At 49.8% G+C, this 21,538-nt stretch overlaps 2 protein-coding genes across 2 annotated transcripts; both read right to left on the bottom strand.

Annotated features, from left to right (window-relative positions):
• Positions 1–9,928: 9,928 nt before the first annotated feature.
• LOC127318529 (uncharacterized) lies at positions 9,929–12,520 on the bottom strand. The gene is made up of 7 exons (XM_071824035.1): positions 12,425–12,520; positions 12,137–12,331; positions 11,883–12,056; positions 11,421–11,789; positions 11,125–11,340; positions 10,946–11,056; positions 9,929–10,276 (listed from the first exon to the last, which is right to left on the bottom strand). The coding sequence occupies exons 1-7, from the start codon at positions 12,452–12,454 to the stop codon at positions 9,929–9,931; spliced, it is 1,443 nt and encodes a 480-aa protein (XP_071680136.1). The 5' UTR covers positions 12,455–12,520.
• Positions 12,521–14,345: 1,825 nt separating this feature from the next.
• Positions 14,346–15,654, bottom strand: LOC139833693 (uncharacterized). The gene is made up of 3 exons (XM_071824034.1): positions 14,645–15,654; positions 14,453–14,566; positions 14,346–14,367 (listed from the first exon to the last, which is right to left on the bottom strand). Exons 1-3 carry the CDS (start codon positions 15,559–15,561, stop codon positions 14,346–14,348), a joined length of 1,053 nt encoding a protein of 350 aa, XP_071680135.1. The 5' UTR covers positions 15,562–15,654.
• Between the last annotated feature and the right edge of the window lie 5,884 nt (positions 15,655–21,538).

The raw sequence follows: 21,538 nt of genomic DNA, 5'->3' as shown, positions 1-21,538 counted from the left end.
ACGTCGGTGACCGGGGCTACATCATCTCCCCCCCCTTGGGAAAGAGTCGTCCTCGACTCTTGCACCTCCTCATCTCCATGATAGGGTGACAAGTCCGAGACGTTGAACGTGTTGCTCACCAAGTACTTGGATGTTGGTATGTCGATGACGTAAGCGTTGTCGTTGATGCGTTTGAGGACCTTGAAGGGGCCATCTCCTCTTGGCTTGAGCTTGGAGTTGCGCTCATGAGGGAACCGTTCCTTCCGGAGGTGGATCCAAACGAGGTCTCCTTCTTCGAATACCCTTGCCTTCTTCTTGGCGTTGATGCGGTTGGCTTGACGAAGAACATGTGCTTGTATGGTTGCCCTTGTCTCTTCATGTAGTTTCTTGACGGCGGCGGTGCGCTTGTCGAAGTCCATGTTGATGCGCTCGTGGAGGGGAAGCGGAAGTATGTCGAGTGCCGTGTAAGGTTCGAAGCCATAGACGACCATGAAGGGGCTCCTTGACGTAGTCTTGTGCTTGGCGCGGTTGTAGGCGAACTCGGCGTGAGGAAGGCACTCCTCCCATGACTTCAAGTTTTTCTTCACGAGGATGCGTAGGAGGGTGGAGAGGCTTCGATTGACCACTTCCGTTTGGCCATCCGTTTGCGGGTGCGAGGATGATGAGAACAAGAGCTTGACTCCAAAATTCGCCATGAGTGACTTCCAAAGATAACTCATGAACTTGACGTCTCGATCCGACACAATGCTTTGTGGTACTCCATGTAGGCGAACGATTTCCCTGAAAAACAATGAAGCAATGTGTGAAGCATCGTCGCTCTTATGGCAAGGTATGAAATGAGCCATCTTAGAGAATCTATCCACTACAACAAATATGGAATCATGACCATGCTTAGTGCGAGGCAAGCCTAGAACGAAATCCATGCTAATATCGGTCCATGGTGCATAAGGAATAGGCAATGGCATGTAAAGACCATAAGGGTTGGAGGTAGACTTAGCTTGTAAGCATGTTGTGCACCGACGGCAAAGGCGCTCCACATCTCGCTTCATCTTTGGCCAATAGTAGTGGGTTGAGAGCATGGCATATGTCTTGTCACGGCCAAAGTGGCCCATAAGACCTCCTCCATGAGACTCTTGCAAAAGCAATTTTCGAAGCGAAGACTCGGGAATGCAAATCTTGTTAGCTTTGAACAAATAGCCATCATGCAAATAGAAATCATCCACTCCTCGCTCAACGGAGCACTTCTCAAAAATGGGAGCAAAGAAAGAATCGGAAGGATAGAGTTCTTTGATCTCTTCAAGTCCCAAAACATGAAAATCCAAACGAGTTAGCAAAAGGGTGTTTTTGCGGGAAAGAGCATCCGCCACAACATTGTCCTTGCCCTTCTTGTATTTGATCACATATGGGAAGGACTCAATGAACTCGACCCATTTTGCATGTCGTTTGTTCAAGTTGTGTTGGCTTTTCAAATATTTCAAGGACTCATGGTCGGAATGAATGATAAACTCTTTTGGCCAAAGATAGTGTTGCCAAACTTCAAGAACACGAACCAAAGCGTAGAGCTCCTTGTCATATATAGGATAGTTGAGGCGTGCGCCATCTAACTTCTCACTATAGTATGCCACGGGTTTGCCCTCTTGCATAAGAACACCACCAATACCAAGCCCACTTGCATCACACTCAATCTCAAAAGTTTTTGCAAAATTTGGAAGAACAAGAAGTGGAGCTTCGGTAAGGCGTTTCTTCAACTCATCAAAAGCATTTTGTTGGGCCTTGCCCCAAACAAATGGAACATTCTTTTTGGTAAGCTCATTCAAAGGGCAAGCAATGGTGCTAAAATCTTTCACAAAGCGGCGATAAAACCCGGCAAGTCCATGGAAGCTTCGGACTTGGCCAACATTTGTAGGGGTAGGCCAATTGTGGATGGCCTCCACCTTGGAAGAATCAACTTCAATCCCATTAGCGGAAACCACAAAACCAAGAAACACCAATTTGTTTTGAGCAAATGTGCATTTGGGGAGGTTAGCATAAAGCTTTTCATGGCGCAAGATGCACAAGACTTCTCTCACATGTTGCACATGGTCCTCGAGGTTTTTGCTATAAATAAGAATATCATCGAAGTAGACAACCACGCTCTTGCCAATGAGAGGACGCAAGATGTGATTCATGAGGCGCATGAAAGTAGACGGTGCATTGGAAAGACCGAAAGGCATAACGAGCCATTCATAGAGACCAAGTTTGGTCTTGAATGCCGTTTTCCATTCATCACCAATAGCCATGCGGATTTGATGGTAACCACTTCGCAAATCGACTTTAGAGAAAATCGTGGCACCACTAAGTTCATCTAGCATGTCATCTAAACGCGGAATGGGATGGCGGTAACGGACGGTAATGGCATTGATGGGGCGACAATCCATACACATCCGTTGCGTCTCATCCGGTTTAGGCACAAGGATCACGGGAACCGCACAAGGGCTAAGGCTTTCACGGACATACCCTTTGGCGAGGAGATCTTGAATTTGGCGGTTGATCTCCTTGGTCTCTTCGGGGTTGGTGCGGTAGGCGGCACGGTTTGGTAGCGGAGCGCCGGGTATGAGGTCGATGCGGTGTTCTATGCCGCGGAGTGGTGGTAGTCCATGAGGGAGTTCGTCGGGGAAGACGTCTTGAAATTCCTGCAAAAGAGACAACAAAGACGGAGGAATGTTGGTTAAGTCGTTAGTCTCCGACGAGGGTCCCTTGCATATGAGCACATAGTGCAATATGGTGGATGGGTTCTCTTGGAGCTCTCTCCACTCACTCTTGGTGGCTAGAAGGACACTCTTGGACTCGCTCATATATGGCTTGTGGCGCTCACTCTCTTTGTGGTGGGTCGCTCCCTCACCTCTCATCTCGCTATGGTGGGTGTGGAGTTGTGCCCTCGCTAAAGCCTTCACATTGTCCGCGATGATTTGGCTAGGAGTCATCGGGCGCAACTCGAACTTCTTGTCGTTGACCTTGAAGGTGTATGTGTTGGAGAGTCCATCATGTATAGCCTTCTTGTCATATTGCCAAGGGCGGCCAAGCAACATGTGGCACACCGTCATGGGTACCACGTCACACTCGATGGTGTCCTCATAAGGGCCGATCTTGAAGTTGACGGTGACGGTATGTTGTATCTTGACGTTGCCCTTGTCACTCAACCATTGGATATGGTAAGGGTGAGGATGCTTGCGGAGAGTGAGGTGGAGCTTCTCACACAACTCGGTGCTTGCAAGGTTATGGCAACTTCCACCATCTATGATGACCTTGATCGACTTGCCACCAATTCCGGCACGGGTTTGGAAGATGTTGCACCGTTGTTCTTCCATATCATGAGGTTGTGTGGTTAGCACCCTTGTGACCACAAGTGAGGGACTTGGGTCATGCTCACATAAGAGAGGATCTTCTCCACTTTCTTGCTCATAAGCTTCTTCACTTTCCACGGTGGCTTGCACAAGGGCTTCATATTCATCTTCATCAAGAGTCTCGATGTCACCATTCTCCATAGTGATCATGACCTTGGTGTTCTTGCACTCAAACGATTTGTGACCTTGGGTGCCACACTTGAAGCAAGTGACACTAGAGGGTCCCGTGGATGCCTTAGAGGAGGCGGTGGAGGAGACCGTTTGCTTCATTCGACTTTGGATAGTCGGTCTCTTGGATGGTGTAGAGGATGCGTCGGCCTTGGCACTTGTAGCATGAGGAGTAGATGTTGTAGTAGGAGTCGATGTAGCGAGCTTGGAGGAGAAATAGGACTTGGCCTTGGAGTACTTGATGTCCTCAATCACTTGGCGCTCGGCCTTCGATGCTTGGTGGACTAACTCAACCATGTTGGAGTAGGGTTGGAACTCGACAATCCTCTTGATGGGATAAGTAAGGCCATTGAAGAAGCGGGCAATTGTTTGCTCCTCGGACTCTTGGATGTTGGATCGCATCATAGTGAGCTCCACCTCCTTGTAGAACTCCTCAACGGTTTTGGTGCCTTGCTTCAACTTTTGGAGCTTGTTGAAGAGGTCGGTCATGTAGTGTGCGGGGACAAAACGAGCATGCATCTCCTTCTTCATATCTTCCCAAGTGTCAATAGGAGGTTCACCCTTCTCTTCCCGAAGAGTGAGGACTTGCTCCCACCAAGTGTTGGCGTAGTCTTCAAACTCGAGTGATGCCATAGCCACTTTCTTGGCACCGGAGTAGTTGTGGATGCGGAAGATCTTGTCCACCTTGAGTGCCCATGAGAGGTAGGCCTCGGCATCTTCTTCTCCCTTGAACTTTGGCATGGTGAACTTGAGTCTTCCAAACATGTTCTCTTCATCCTCCAAGGTTCTTCTACGAGGAGGGGCGTCTTCATCTCTTGCGGCTAAAGGTGGAATAGGAGGTCTTCTACGGCCAACCATAGCATTGGGTTGGCGTTGGAGTTGAACACTTGCTTCACTTGGTTCACGGTGAGGATGTGGTTGAAGATCTTGTCGCGGTTGAGGACGATGCTCAAGGTTGGGTCTCTCATCTTGATCATGGTGTAGTTCTCCTCGTCCACGTTGATCATGGTGAGGGTGGCGACGAAGATCTCGCCGAGGTGGATCTTGAGGATCTTGGTCTTGGGGATGGCCATCACGCCCATGGTGAGCATGGCGATCCGCTTGGTGACGATCTTGTTGAAGGCCTTGAGCTTGTGGAGGACACTCATGTGGACGAGCATGGCGATGTATTTCTCCACGCCTAGAGTTGGAGCGGGAGTCTTCATGACGAGCATGTGAGCGATGATGTCGATGATGGTCTTCATGCCTTGAAGAAGAGCTTGGGGACGAAAGGCCACCATGAGAGTAATGGTCTTCATGCCTTGAGGAAGAGCTTGATGAAGAGGAAGTAGAACGGTGTCGACGATGGCGACCCAAGTTGGTGATGGCGCGCTCGAGGCTATCCATGCGCCGCTCCATGTTGGCATCATTGGCCGCCATTTGGTCATTCAAGTTGTCCGTAGCTTCACGAAGAAGGGCCAAGTCTTGGTTGACGGTGGAGAAGTTGTGAGCCACCTCATCGTATTGCTCGTCGATGCGCGTCTCGAAGAGGGAGAGTTGCGCCTTGAACTCTTGTCGTTGCGTCCATAGGTTGTGTTGAGTGGCCAACCTCTCGGTGTTGCGGAGGATCTCTTCATCCCTTGTGGTATCTCCGTTCCTATCCATGATGGAAATACAAGAACTATGTTGTGTATGTTAGTGGAAGGAGACTACCTCGCACTCTTACCAAGGTAAGATAGTATTGAGGCAATCCACCAAACCGAAAGCAAGATCAAGTGTATCGGGAACACACGCAAAACCACACGCAAAAGCTAGCAAATATGGTGTTAGGCGAGTGTTGTGGAAAGCCAAAAGACAAATCCAAGATCGAGTATGTTGTTAAGAGTGGGTGAGGACCAAAAATCCAAATGTCAATGTGAAGATCACTATAAACACGGAAAAAGTTGTGGAACACACACACGAGATAAGCGGGGTTAGTGCAACCAAAAGTGAGCGGAAAAGTGTATGTATAAGTGCTCGGTGTCACACTAACACAAGGAGAGCCAAAGCTTTGGTTGCAAAGGAAGAGACAACAAGATTCACACATGGCCTCTCTTCTCCTATCTCTCTTTGCTTAAAAGCTTTTTCTCTTTTGTATATGGCGGCACTTGCACTCGTTTGTATCTTTGGTGGCACGTGGACACTTTGTATGTATGGGCGTATGGATGTATGGATGTATGGATGTATGGTGCTACTCGCACTCTTTTTGTGTTTTTGGGGCTTTTTGACGCACTATGTTAGCGTTAGCCTCGCTTTTGCTATCTTGCCACACGAGTGTTTGCTTGGGTGCCTTACTCAACGCGACACACACACCTCACAATGCGGGGCCACGTGCAATGTCTCGCAACACTAGACAAGCAATGCTCGATGGGATAGATCGCAAAAGGAAGAGGGGTTACAAGGTGAAACCTGCAAGTTATACCTGCGATGGTGGTGGTGGTGGTGGTGGTGGTGGAGATCGCCGGAAGACGAGGTCGACGGAGGGGATGCTGCTGCACCCGGTCAGGGGCCCGGTTGGACCGGCTCCTGGACCGGACTGGCCGGTTGCACGGCCGATTGACCGGATTCTGGGCTGGCCCGGCCGGTCTGTAGTCCGGTCGACCGGCTGCTCAACCGGATTTCGCGGGATGAAGGTTTCTCTCTCCTGTTCTTCACGAAAACCAAGCCAAATCGACCAAATCGAAGGGAAACGATGGAATTGGAGGCTAAAAGTTGGGGAAATAGTAGATCAAGCACAACAACACCAGATCCACGGACCAAAACCACTCAAAACGCAACCAAATCACAGATCGGTCAAGAGGCAATTTAGGGCTATTTTTGGGGATTTTTTTGGAAAATTTTCTAGGGACGAAATCGGGTGGGTGGGAGGTCAAATCCGCGGTAACCAAGAGCTTCTGATACCATATGATGAGGTCTAAGACCCCGTGTGTGGCCCGATCTCGCGGATTGACTTCGAAACCAAAGGGGGGAGATGGGAAAACGCGAGGAACACGAAGAACGCGACGAACACGAGGAACTCCGAGACTCACGCACACACACAACCCGATACACCCGATGCTTACCTCCGTGGCTCGATGGACCACGCCAATAGAATCTCCGAGGAAGAGACACGCGGTAGAATTCCCCGGGGAGAGATTGGAGCTGGAGAGGAAGAACTTGGTGAGGGAGAGAGAGTAGCTTGTACTAGAATCTCACTCAACAAGTTCAAAGTCAACAACTAAGGTGCCTTGATTACAGAGGGATGATACCCAAGGGAGACTAAGCTCAAAGGTAGGTTTGAGTTCAAAACAAGTCTAAAGAGCTAAAGGGGCGTCCTGGGGGTATTTATAGTCTTACAAGGCGTCATGGGCCGAAAAGGTACAAGTGAAACGATTCGGGCCGAAATAGTGACTTAAGTTGTGCAGGCCGGTCAGGGGGCCGGTCAGACCGGGCCTGTGACCGGGCAGGCCGGTTTCAGACCGGGCCTGTGACCGGGCGGCGACCGGGCGAGGCTCCAAGTCCCCTGGATGGCGCCCGGATGTCACGAGCGCAAATTCCGGTTTCTGACCGGGCGGCCCGGTCAGGAGGCCGGTCAGACCGGGATGTGGACCGGGTGATCCGGTCAGGAGGCCGGTCTGACCGGGTTCTGGACCGGCCGTCCATCTTCTCTTCTTTGCGCTCTTCGGGCGACTTCCAGTCCAGCTCCATGTCCATCTTCGCGTCCATCTTCCTGTCCAGCTGCTCCTCTCCTCCCTTTGACCATGGTGTGTCCTCCTCTTGGTGACCTTGATGCTCCTTGTATCTAATGACACATAATACGTCGGCATGAGGTAGCAATCCATCCAAAGGGGTACCAAGATCAAGGGTGGTGAGGAGCGAGTTCACCTCATCATGTAGTGCTTTGACTCGGGCTCGTGTCATCGGTCCACTTGGGGGACTTGTTGGTCTTGGTGTAGCGACGTCGGTGACCGGGGCTACATCAATAGTGATTGATCACGATCACAAGAAGGTCAGACCGAGTAAAAAGGATTTGAAGCCCCATGTGCAGAACAAATGGACCAAACCACCTCCAGGTTGGTCCAAACTGGATATAGATGGGTTCTTGGTCGGAGGAAGATGGCGTAGGTGCAGCTGGTATGGTTCTGAGAGATGAAATGAGTGAAATCATAGTGTCGGCCTGCAAGGTCTTGCCAAACTGCAATGGCCCTTTGGAAGCAGAGCTGAGAGCCTGTTCTGATGGTCTGAACCTAGCCATGCAATGGACGGATACTCCGATCATTATAGAGAGTGACTGCCTCGTAGCTATCCAGATGATTACGAACACAGAAATAAACAGGTCTAAGCTAGCGTCCTGGGTCAACAGTGTCAAGCACGTTGGCCAGAGTGGTAGAGAATGCAAGTTTCAGCATATTTGTAGAGAGTTAAATGGTGTGAGTCATGGTTTAGCTCGTTTTGGTCGTGTGAACTTCTGTAATATGATCTGGCCTAGGTCAGTACCAGAGGAAATTGGCATAGCTTGTAATTGGGATGAAACCCATATTCCATAATTAATATATTTTATTCCGCAAAAAAAAACTGTGTTCTAATAAGCATATCTACAGTGAGGCACATCTTTTTCATGGTTTTATTTTGCCCGATTTAGCTAGATGTGGTTTTTAGGGTGCATGGATGATAGAATTGGGGGGTTTTCAGTGTTCACGTCGATGATTAAAATGTACCACTATGGCGTGAATATTTTTAACCGTACCTAGTGGTGAACCCTAATTGTTATGCAGAATTCTTCTTCTCCATGGCCAATGATTCTAATGTCGCCCAAATCAAGGGATGGACTAAGCGAACCATGTGCATTGTACTAACAGTAATGGTTAGCAATGAACTCGGTTCGCTCACACCGTCCCTAAGATTTTGTGTGTCCATTTTTAGTACGAGGCCCTGATGTTCTGATGTGTCAATGATTAAAATCTGGCCCCAAATAGGTGCCACGAATGATTCTATCTGACCTTGTGTAGTGTACAATGGCTGATGATTTTGCATGGTACTTGGTCAGAAGGATCATTCATGGCGCTAGGTGAGGCATGAATTATATGTACAATTTAATTGAACCATCCGATGATTAAACTGTGGCACCATCTTATGGAAAAGGGTGTCTATAAGACCTCGTCGTATGTCCATGCATTTTGCCTTGACATGAGGCTTTACCTCTTTGTGCTCCTTCTATAAGACCTTGTCAAATTTGATTTGGTCTTATACGCACTTATTGTCCTTCATTGTGTCTTGACATGAGGCTTTACCTCTTTGTGCTCCTTCTAATTGCCTTCTCCTTTCCAATGCTCCAAGACGATGAAGGGTTCACTGGTGCACAACCTCGGCTAGGGATGTTCCAAGGATGTTGGAGAGGGCATCTCTACCAAGAGGCTAAGGGGAAGGCCTCCCAAGACCAGACACTTCTATGACGATGTTGGTCCAACCCACTACGTCAAGGTCATATTGGCGCTAGGATTGGAAATGCTTCCAATTCCATTGGTTTCCGTCATCACAAGGACAATCATCCCGAAGAAGAACACCGGTTGCTCCTGGATGGTGAAGCTCAAACACGTGAATGGCATAGCTACGTCATTACCTTCAAGGTGCTTAGGGGCGACATCTTAAAGGTCACTATATTTGACTACAACATGACTGAGGTAATGAAGAGGTGCCCACAACAGGATTCATCCCTTGCCATAATCGATGAATGAACCATGTCTGATCGTATATCTAGTTGTCACACTGAGTTTTGTCTAATTTCATGTCAAACTATCAATGACCGTATGTCCTTGAATTGTCCTGAACTCTATATGATCATATACATGTTGTCGTGAAGTTTTTTTTTCATCTGTTTTCGGTTTCTATGTATGATCGTATGTATGTTACTTGCTTCTGTTTATTACCCTATAGTAATGCACAAAAGGGTTGTAACCTCACTAGTTCGAGAAGAGGTTATCGCATCTTCCGTTCAGCACATAACCAAACAACATGTCCAGCTGGTTACTAGCCTAAAACACCCTACCAAACGAATGGGCTTTCGTTTCTCCTGCCGAGTCAAAATGAAATTGTTGACAACCAATCGAAGTGCGTAAATAGGCTCAAGCCAAGTATGGACTCATACACTTTCCACTGGATCAAATTTCATATGGCGGGGAGGAAACCCATACGAGTCACTACGGCACAACAGTGCTTTGCCGTGCAGCCGAAACGCACGGCAAAGGCCAAAATCTGCTCGGCAACGCCTTTGCCGTGCGGGCTTGCACGGCAAAGACTGCACGGCAACGAGCCGCCCGGCAAAGAGGACTTTGCCGTGCGCCGCGGGCAAGTGGCACGGCAAAGGCCTTTGCCGTGCAACCATGCTTTGCCGTGCGCTATCCCTACTTTGCCGTGCAGATTTCTTTGCCGTGCGTCTGAAATTGTTGCCGTGCGGCGTTCTTTGCCGTGCGCTCCGCCTCCAACCCGCACGGCACAGGGTCGGCTTTGCCGTGTGCTTCGCCAACACCCCGCACGGCAAAGAAACAGACCAGCACACAGGGCGCAGCGCAGTGCACAGCTGGAGGCTCTTTGCCGTGTGTGTGTGCACGGCAAAGAAGGCCTTTGCCGTGTGCCGTGTGTGTGTGCACGGCAAAGAAGGCCTTTGCCGTGTGCTTTTTTCTTTGCCGTGTGCATATGCACGGCAAAGATGCTGCCAAAATTCCAGAATTTCCCTGCTTCCCCATTAATCCCTGCATATGCAATTCACAAATAGCAATAATCATCCAGATACACATATAGCACAATATATAGAGTATTTGCATCATCAACAACAAAGTTCATACAAGAGTAGTCCAACAAAGTCCATACAATAGTTCCAAATCACATAATTAGTTCATACAACAAGTAGTCCAACATCAACAACAAAGTCTCCAACATAGAATGCGGCAAGTCGCACAACAAGTTCATACACAAGCAACATCAACCTTCGCCACTTCCTTGTCCTTCTCCACTTCCTTGTCCTTCTCCACCTCCTTGTCCTCCTACAAGTTCATAGATGCATAAGTGGCATGGAATGGCTAAAATTGACATGTAAGAACTAGGATTGACATGGAAGAAGTAGAATTGACATGGAATGGCTAAAATTGACATGGAAGAACTAGAATTGACATGGAATGGCTAAAATTGACATGGAAGAACTAGAATTGACATGGAATGGCTAAAATTGAACATAATCGCTAGAATTTGGATGAAATGGCTAAAATTCAACATAATGGCTAAGGATGACATGGAATGGCTAAAATTAACATGGAATAGGTAAAATTGAACATCTTGGCTAAAATTGACATGGTTGAATGGCTAAAATTCACAAGTGACATGGTATGGAAGAATTAGAAGTGTAGGAGAACTCACCTAGAAACTGCTGCAGCTCGGATGATGCCCGTATTGTTGACGGTCAAGCCAGGTGTCAGCGGGCTCTGACTTGGCGCTTGCTGGAGGAGCGCCATCACAGCCGGATCGGGCGTGGGGATCTGCAATATCCAAAGTTCGGTTAGACAACAAACAAGATTGAGACGGAGATATTAAGTTAACCACTTACAAAATGTGGGAACATAGGAGGACACGACGTGCTAGGACCACTACTCCCCGGTGGTGAAGTCAGCACGGTCTGGTTCATGAACATCTGCTGGAACATCTGCTGCTGTTGTTGCATCTGCTGCAACATCTGCTGCTGCATCTGCATGTTCTCCCTAAGCTGCTGCTGCATCTGCATCTGCTCCTCTTGGTGCCTCCGTTCCCTTTCTTCCATCTCCGCCTACGTTGTGTTGCCGCGATGTCAGTAACATTGCAATGGAAAACATGTAATGAAGCGTAGAGGATCGACGAAGAACTTACCCGTAACTTCTCGATAGCTAGGTCCGAAGCCCGTGGGCGGGTCTCTACCCGAGGCTGCTCGCTCGTACGCCCACGACGGATCTGGCGTAGAGATGGAATGGTACTTGGGTCGACTAACCCGTCAGCAATCCATAGGCGGCCACCCTTCTTGCCTTGTCCCGCAAGCACCGCAACCTCAACGTCAAACTCTTCGGTGGTTGGGTCGGCGTCTTCGCCGTGCTTGTCCTTGAACTTCGAGCGGTACGCGCCACACTGGCCCTCCGCTAGGTCGTTGACCCACAAGGACCCCGTTTCAGGATGCGGCTCCTTCCTGGTCTTCGACTTTTGGAAAAAGCCAAACAAGTTTGGTGCCACGCCTGTCTTCACTTCCTGCAAAAGAGTACATGCAATTAAGTGAAGAGGGAGACACTTGCGGGGCTAGCAATAACATAAAACGAAAGAATGAAGAAACCACTTGCTCACCTCATCCTGCAAGGTAAGGGCCAAGTTCTTGCTGCCCAGGACATGTGATCCACCTCCCATCTCTGAACGCTTCTGCTTGCCCTCCTCGTGCTTCCGGGCGTACTCGCGGGATGTCCACCATATGACCATCGCAAGAAAGCACGCCCTGTCTTCCCCGACGTACTGAGGAGGGTGCTACATACACAAGATAGACCCATTATTAGAACATAAACTACATGAAAATGCGGAAATAAATAACACATCGATGCTAATACCTGCAGGTACTGCCATGGTGCCATGAGCGTATCCCGACAATCAGCCTTACTCATCCAAACTTTGCGCTCGGCGTGCCAGTCGCGGACGCACTGGACACGTGCCTCGTAGTGCATGCCAGTCACCCTCACCCTGCACAACTCGTGTAAGATAACGTCGCACGCAATTTCCTTGCCCTCAGCCCTCTTGAAGTATTTCTGCAACCATGCACATAGGTAAAATAAGATGAATTAGAGCAACTATTGGTAGCCAAGAAGTGTTTGAATGCTAAGAAGCCAAAAGTCACGTACCCAGAAGTGGCGGACAACCCGCTCTTGCATGTTTTCGTACTTGCCGCTAGGATCTTCCGCGTAGCTGTAGTGCTTCCAAGTCCAAGCCACGTCGCGGCCACCGGTAGGAGATTGACAATCCCAGGGAAATGCTTCCTAATTATGCCTCCAAGGATGTTCGGGTACTCACGTGTCGGCTTCCTCCTCGGGTCGCCATACTTGAACATGCTGCACAACGAAATGCCAAAATCAGTATGCATGTGATAAAAATATGTATAATGATAAAAATTTCAATAATGGAATGCCAAAATCAGCATGTACCTCTTTCCAGCGGGCACGAGAACAACATCGCGGAAGGCCCAAGTTTTTAGCTTGGGGAGTTTCGTAATCCCGCGCCTATACGGCTTCTTGTCCCGTGGTTCCAGCCTCTCCTCGGCTGCAACGTACACCTCCTCCACCGGCGGAGACCAAACTAGGGTCGGGTCTAGCTCCTGCGGCATACCCCCCAGCCCCTCATCCTCCTCGAGGTCCTCCCCACCGTCCTCCCCACCGTCCTCCCCACCGTCCTCCCCACCGTCCTCCCCACTGTCCTCCCCACCGTCCTCCCCACCGTCCTCCCCACCGGCCTCCTCGTCCTGCCCACCGTGCTCCTCACCGTCCTCCTCGTCCTCCCCACCCCACTGCTCCTCGTCATCATCCTCGGCTGGGGGAGGACTAGGAGAAGGGGTCTGAAATCGCCGTGGCTGGGCATTCTTCCTCCGTGGTGGAGGGCTAGGAGGAGCGCTAGGAGGACGTGTCTGCGACGACGAACCACTCGAAAGTCCCACAAGCTCAGCCACGGCCTTGATCTTCTTTTTGAAACCTCCCTTTCTTTTTCTTGGCGGCATGTTTCAATCACCTGCAAACACAATGAAAAGAGTGGTTTATTAGTATGCAATGTAAACAGATGAATATTAGTGAAATCAACAATAAATAGCACATAGTTCAGTACATAGATCATAGTTTATTACAAATAGCACATAGTTCAGTACATAGGATAGCCTCACAATTACAACTACATAGATCATAGTTTATTACAAATAACACATAGTTCAGTACATATATAGGATAGCCTCACAATTACAACTACATAGATCAGTAGCCTATGTCGACATCCGTAATCGGACCACATGTTTCATCATCATCAGGCTCAGCGAACCAATAATCATCGATGAAACCTGGAGGTGGTCCATTTGGATCTAGGTCAACGCCTGCTTTGAACGCCTCGAGCAAACTAAGGTCTTCTACGGCACACACATCCTCAGCTTCATATTCTTCATTGTCTTCCTCCATAACCGCATCTTCTTCTTGCTCATCGTCTCACGACCATGTTATCAACAACGGCCGACAAGTCGATAGTGAAATGACCGGGGAGCCCTTCTTCTTGATAAAAATCAACAGTCCTTGTTGAGGGGTCTACGCGGCGGTAATCGTCCTTGTTTGGCGGGGGTGGCCTAATGCGTGAAGGAACCGTCATCACAACATCCCATCCATGTAGACGTTTGGTCGGGTTTCGGCACGCGTACGGGAGATAGAATACTTGGAAGGCTTGGGTGGCCAAAATGTACACGTCCTCTCCCTTATAAACAGAGCTTCTTTCAACTTCGACCAATCCAATTTCAGGATCCCGTCTCACGCGGCGTGGGTCGAACCAATGGCATTTGAATACGACGGGATTTAGCCCTTTGTCAAACCCGTAATTCAGCTCGTATATACCCTCGACTCTTCCATAGTAATGGAGTCCATCATCACCTTGACATACCACCCCGCTATTTATTGTCTTCTTGTTTGGACGGCTTGTTGTGTATTGATGGGTTCTGGAAGCGATACCCGTTCACGTCATAAGAATTGAACGAGTCGACGGAATGGTTGAAGCCCCTAGCAATTTTTCGTAGCAAGGGATTCATGTCTTTGTCGGTTCTTGCCTACAAGATTAGGACGACAAGTTTAGAACAAGAAATGTCGGCCGAAATGTCGACGGTGTACAAACAAATTTGGATAGGATAGTACCAAACCACAGAACCAGCCTCGAAACCGTGACCGCCGCCCTTATCGAAAATATCCTTGGATTCTTCCGAGGTAGGATCCCTGTGGGTATACCTCCAATATTTAGCCGTGAATTGTCTACAACAGTGAACGGAGGAAGAGTTAGCCACGAACATACGATGAATGTTTGCGAATAACTAAATGGTTAGCACTTACTTGATGTACGGCTTCACTTCCACCATGGTGTTCAAGACATATGAGTGGATCAACTCCCGCTCATGTAAATTCGTTGTGTACGGCTTCGAGCCACTTGACTTGCCGCCAAGCCCTATGAAGATGCTAAGCTTGGGTACATCTTCATTGTTGGCGGCATTGTAACGGAGGACCGGGTTGTGCTTTGTGGGAATGTTGGGATCATAGTGCTTAGTGGTGAAGTTTGCCACCTCCACGTTCAGGACTGCCTCGGCTATGGATGCTTCGATCTTGCATTTATTGCCAGTCATCTGACGAAGCTTTTGTGTTTCTCTCTCGGGACCAAACTGCCAACGGCCCCAATTCGGCCCCCCCTTTAAGCATTCCTTCGCGAGGTGCAGGATCATATGTTGCATCGGATTAAAGAACGCTGGAGGAAAGATCTTCTCTAGATCGCAAAGCAACATGGGTGCCTGTTCATCCAGCTTCTCAATCACTTTAGTGTCTAACTCCCTTGCACAAATCTGGCGGAAGAAATAACTCAACCTCGCTAGCACTCGCCAAGTCTTCTCAGGGACATAGCCTCGAATCATCACCGGCATTATCCGCTCAATCCATACGTGGTAGTCATGACTCTTCAGTCCTTGTACTCGCAACGTTTCAATGTTAAGACCCCTCATCCAGTTGGCTGCGAACCCATCAGGGAAAAACAAGGAGTCCTTCATCCATTGGAAGACCTCCCTTTTTTGGGCCTTTGTGAGGCAGAACGGAGCGTGTGGCTTAGTCCAAGTTTTTTTGGCACCATGAGGTGGCTGCATGTTCAACTCTGGCCTATCGCACAACTTTTCCTGGTCAATTCGAGCCTTTATGTTATCCTTCGTCTTCTCAGTGTCCACTATGGTGCTCCAAATGGCTTCACTGATATTCTTCTCGGTGTGCATTACATCAATGTTATGCGGGAGCTCGAGAAACTCAAAGTAAGGAAGCTTCCAGAAGCACGGCTTGTGGGTCCATTGGTGTGTCTCCCCATATCCCAAGAAACCATTCCCATCGGGGTTAGGGCGAGAGCGTCTAACTCGGCCTTGGTTTCCTGTCCGGTCTTCGGAATTGGCTTCGGTGCATGGACAACACGGCCTTTTTTGAAACTCTTAACATCACTCCTGTATTCATGACTCTGCTCAAGGAACTGTCGAGCTTCATCAAAGCAGGAATACTTGCCACCCTTGTTTAGCCAGAAGAAAGTCACGGCTTGCCTGCACTCCGGACAAGGCCACTTCCCATGTGTACACCACCCGCAGAACAAAGCTCGTGCTGGCAAGTCATGCAGGGACGTGTGGTACCAGACATACATATCGAAGTGTTCCTTCTTTGCCGCGTCATAAGTTCGGATCCCGCGATCTTCCCACCCAAGAAGCAAGTCATCAATCAGTGGTTCCAGATACACGTTCATGTTCTTACCCGGGTATTTCGGTCCTGGGATTATCATCGACACAAACATGTACTCTGATCTCGTGCGGACGCCAGGGGTAGGTTCAGGGGAATAACAAACACTGGCCAACAACTGTATACCGCAGCCGACATACCATATGGATTGAACCCATCGGTTGATATCGCAATTGCTACGCTCCTCGGGTCACCGGCTTTCAGGGGATATTTCTTGACAAAGTTCTTCCATGCAGTACCATCCGACGGATGTATCATCTTGCCACTGTCTGGTCTGATCCCTTCTACAGCCCACCTCATCTGTGGGCGATATCCTCGGTCATGAAGAGCCGCTGGATCCTCGGTAGGACTGGAAGATAGCGGAGGATATTCTTGGCAACCGTGGTCTGCCTCTTCTGACCATCACCATTGGTGTCAACCTCAAAGTACCTAGAGCTATTGCAATGGATGCAATAGTTTGTGTTAGCATGCTCCTCTCTGAATAGCATGCATCCCTTTGGACAAGCGTGTATCTGCTGAGATGACATCTTGAGGTCACTGAGCAATTTTTTCGAATAGTAGAAGTTTTGCGGCAAGAGGTGCCCTTTCGGCAGAATGCTGCCAACGAGGACCAGAAGTTCATCGAACCCATCTCTGCACAGATTCCTGTGGCACTTAAAGGCCAAAAGGCGAGCGATGGCATCTAGTTGGGTGACATCTGTATTTACGTGTAGGGGTTTCTGCGAAGCAAACAAAGCCTCGTAATACTTCTTTGTGTTTTCCTCCGGCTCCTCACTTGTCTCCGCATCCCTAGGTGTCTCCGCCTCTACATGAGGGCTTTCAGGCACATTACCATTAGCCAAGTTCTCTAGGCACCTATCAAACCCAGTATCATATTCTCTCGTAGGCTGAATCTGCCGCACCTCCTTCCTAGCACGTTTCTTCGCCTTTTCTCCATGAAAAGTCCAAATCTTGTAGGACGGTTTAAACCCGGACTTGATCAGGTGAAGACTCATAGTTTCCTTGTCCTGTGTTTTTTGGTTGTTGCACTTACTACAAGGGCAAAAAACTGTCCTGGGTCTGCTAGGGATGTCAAACGCCCTGTCCACGAACTGCTGGGTCTTTTCTCCCCATTCCTCGGTATATTTCCACGGACCGATTCTGCCATCGTACATCCAGTCACGGTTATCCATCCTCTAACCAGCACCAAAACAGACGAACTTAGAATTTATATCAAACATGATCCGCATTTTAATTTTTCCTTTTTTACGCATGCATCAACCTGAATCTCTACTAGGTGGGCTCCTAGCAGCCGCCGGATCCGTAGATTGAGTACGTTCTCCCTGCTCTACCCTGATCCGAGACAGAATTTCGGCAGCACCTCCCCGCTGCTCTCCCGATACACGTCTCGCCAAAAAGCCGAGAGGGGTGTGCATCCGGAGAACAACGGGGAGGCGCTGCCGAAATCCTGACTCGGATCGGGGTAGAGCAGGGAGAACGTACCCAACTACGAATCCGCCGACTGTCCCGATAAATGCCGTAAGAGTTACGCTTCATAATATGCGAGACCACTAATGCATATTTATCCGCGTAACCCTTACGGTCGGGAAGAGACGCCTAGGTAACGCGACATACTTGGTGATCTAGACCCAAAAAAAAAACCTAGGTACATAGGGGCGAGATTTTTACCCTTGACGCGTGAGCGAGTCGGCGAACAAGATCCGGGACGGCCCCTCAAAGACCACCGCGACGCCGCCCCCCGTGACCACCTCGAAGAAGATCCGGGACGCCCCCTCAGAGACCCTCGCGGCGCCGCCCCGTGTCCTCCTGTAAGCATCGCTCGCATAGCGACAAAATGAATTACTAATTATTGCAAGCGAACACAATTTATTTGATATGCTAGATTATTTCAAGAATAAGAATCAGATTAATATGAGTCGTGCATCCTACACATCACTGGCGGAGCTTCCTTGGGGCAAAACCGGGCCATGGCCCGCCCAGCCCAGGTGAGAAAAAATGTATATCTATGCATCCCCGTGTAAAGCCCACTAAAGCACTAATTAACTCAACCCAGTACGAGAGAGATTCATCTGTTTCCGATACATTCGTCGCATCCTTTTTCTCCTTGATTCTTCTCGAGGGCATCAATGGCGCTAGGCCGCTAGCTAGGGCAACTGCCGACCTAACATGAACCGGTGCGTGAGCGGCTGAGGTAGCAGGCGGACTGCCGGAGAGACTTGATCCGACAACTGTACAGCAGAAAGTAGCGCGTGCGGGCGCCCGCCGCCCAGACCCCGTCCCAAATCTGCAATTCCTGGGCAAACAGCAGACGCAGGCCGGCAAGAGGCCAGAAAAGTTGCAGCGGCGACTCGGAAACTCAGTCTAGAATTCCTCATCTCCTCTAGCCCTCTATTTCTTTAATTTTTCTACTGCAGCTCGGCAGCTGCTCTAATTCTTCCCAATGCGCATGACACAAGTGACAGGTTACTCACTTTCCCCAAATCACTTCACGGCAATATCATTGCAACTTGATCTGTACCAATATCAAATTCCCTAGGCTGTAGCAACTAAACTATCTGTTAACAATTTGGTAGCACAAATTTGGAGTTGCTCCTCACCTTGCCGCCCAGGAAGTGAAGGGCGAAAAGGAGCTCAGCAGCAGCGGTGGCAGTGCAGGGCGGCGTGGCCGGCGGGCATGGGAAGAACGCCGGAGGAGGAGATCTGCGTGTCGGCGGCAGTGCAGGGCGGCGGCGGCCACGCAAGAAGAACTTGGGGCGGGAGCTACGGCGGCCTTGGAGAGGCGCGCGCCGCCGGTGCGCGCGTGCGTGCGGGGCGAGGGCGAAGCGAGGAGGGCACGGCGAGGCGGCGCGAGGTGGCGGCGCGAGGTGGCGGCGCGTCGGCAGGGGGCGCGATGGGCACGGCGAGGTGGCGGCGCGTCGGGAGGGCCGGGGGCGCGATGTGGGTGTTGGCGAATGGGTAAGGTAGCGCTGGTCGGATCCGGCCCGACCTAAAAGTGCACGCCTTTGCCGAGTGCACGCCTTTGCCGTGCGCCACGTCGGCTTTGCCGAGCAAAAGTCTTTGCCGAGCGCCACGTCGGCTTTGCCGAGCGCAATCGGCCTTTGCCGTGTGCCCCTGCACGGCAACGACGCCTTTGCCGTGTGTGGCAACCCTTTGCCGTGCGTTTTTGCACGGCACAGAGGGCAGTTTCATTTCTTTTCCTTCTTTTGTAGTATTCATATTTATATTAATACTTATATTTGTTGTAAAATTAGTTTTTACTTTTTGTAGACTTTTTGTTAGTGTTACTTAATATAATCTGTATACCGATAAAACAAGTAATCTACATCTTCATCGACCCCTCCCCCCACATATTTGGTGCAATTTCTTACAGCTTTACACCTTACACGACACTTCCAAACATATTCTTGGTCCACATGAAAGTTTGGCTGAGATTCAATGCTCCGGAGGTCTTCCCCCCCCCCCAACACAGCGGTCTATATATGGGCCCCGGGGGTCTACCCCCCTAGATTTCTCCGCGCGAGGTTCCACCAACATACTTTTTGATAGGTTTAGTTTTGTTTAGTCCATACACACATGGAAAGCTAGGTTTGACACACTTTGGCACACTATAGCCACCGGTATTACCGCGGCGGGACACTTGACCTACAAGTCGAGGAAACTTCCAAGTGTATCGCCCGAAAGAGAGGAATCTCACACATGGGAGCTATGCCTTGCACCATTTGGTGAATCACACCTTCCAACACACTTTCACACATATCCTAGGTCCACTTGCAAGTTTTGGTGGCATTCCGGTGCCCCGGCGGTCGTCCCCCCCGATAAAGGCGGTCTGTGTGCCTCCGGCGGTCTACCGGTGGCTATAGTACGTGTGCCAAAGTGTGTCAAACCTAGCTTTCCATGTGTGTATGGACTAAACAAAACTAAACCTATCAAAAAGTATGTTGGTGGAACCTCGCGCGGAGAAATCTAGGGGGGTAGACCGCGGGAGGCACACAGACCGCCTTTATCGGGGGGGACGACCGCCGGGGCACCGGAATGCCACCAAAACTTGCAAGTGGACCTAGGATATGTGTGAAAGTGTGTTGGAAGGTGTGATTCACCAAATGGTGCAAGGCATAGCTCCCATGTGTGAGATTCCTCTCTTTCGGGCGATACACTTGGAAGATTCCTCGACTTGTAGGCTGAAGTGTCCCGCCGCGGGTATACCGGTGGCTATAGTGTGCCAAAGTGTGTCAAACCTAGCTTTCCATGTGTGTATGGACTAAACAAAACTAAACCTATCAAAAAGTATGTTGGTGGAACCTCGCGCGGAGAAATCTAGGGGGGTAGACCGCCGGAGGCACACAGACCGCCTTTATCGGGGGGGACGACCGCCGGGGCACCGGAATGCCACCAAAACTTGCAAGTGGACCTAGGATATGTGTGAAAGTGTGTTGGAAGGTGTGATTCACCAAATGGTGCAAGGCATAGCTCCCATGTGTGAGATTCCTCTCTTTCGGGCGATACACTTGGAAGATTCCTCGACTTGTAGGCTGAAGTGTCCCGCCGCGGGTATACCGGTGGCTATAGTGTGCCAAAGTGTGTCAAACCTAGCTTTCCATGTGTGTATGGACTAAACAAAACTAAACCTATCAAAAAGTATGTTGGTGGAACCTCGCGCGGAGAAATCTAGGGGGGTAGACCGCCGGAGGCACACAGACCGCCTTTATCGGGGGGGACGACCGCCGGGGCACCGGAATGCCACCAAAACTTGCAAGTGGACCTAGGATATGTGTGAAAGTGTGTTGGAAGGTGTGATTCACCAAATGGTGCAAGGCATAGCTCCCATGTGTGAGATTCCTCTCTTTCGGGCGATACACTTGGAAGATTCCTCGAGTTGTTTTGTGAAGTGTCCCGCGGCGGGTTTATACCGGTGGCTATAGTGTGCCAAAGTGTGTCAAACCTAGCTTTCCATGTGTGTATGGACTAAACAAAACTAAACCTATCAAAAAGTATGTTGGTGAAACCTCGCGCGGAGAAATCTAGGGGGGTAGACCCCCGAGGCACACATACCGCCTTTATCGGGGGGAACGACCGCCGGGGCACCGGAATGCCACCAAAACTTGCAAGTGGACCTAGGATATGTGTGAAAGTGTGTTGGAAGGTGTGATTCACCAAATGGTGCAAGGCATAGCTCCCATGTGTGAGATTCCTCTCTTTCGGGCGATACACTTGGAAGATTCCTCGACTTGTAGGCTGAAGTGTCCCGCCGCGGGTATACCGGTGGCTATAGTGTGCCAAAGTGTGTCAAACCTAGCTTTCCATGTGTGTATGGACTAAACAAAACTAAACCTATCAAAAAGTATGTTGGTGGAACCTCGCGCGGAGAAATCTAGGGGGGTAGACCGCCGGAGGCACACAGACCGCCTTTATCGGGGGGGGCGACCGCCGGGGCACCGGAATGCCACCAAAACTTGCAAGTGGACCTAGGATATGTGT

Source organism: Lolium perenne, chromosome 7 (assembly GCF_019359855.2).
Source record: "Lolium perenne isolate Kyuss_39 chromosome 7, Kyuss_2.0, whole genome shotgun sequence".
NCBI classification, from domain to species: Eukaryota; Viridiplantae; Streptophyta; class Magnoliopsida; order Poales; family Poaceae; genus Lolium; species Lolium perenne.
Note: the sequence above shows the minus strand (reverse complement) of the source record. Positions and strands in the feature narration are given on the sequence as shown.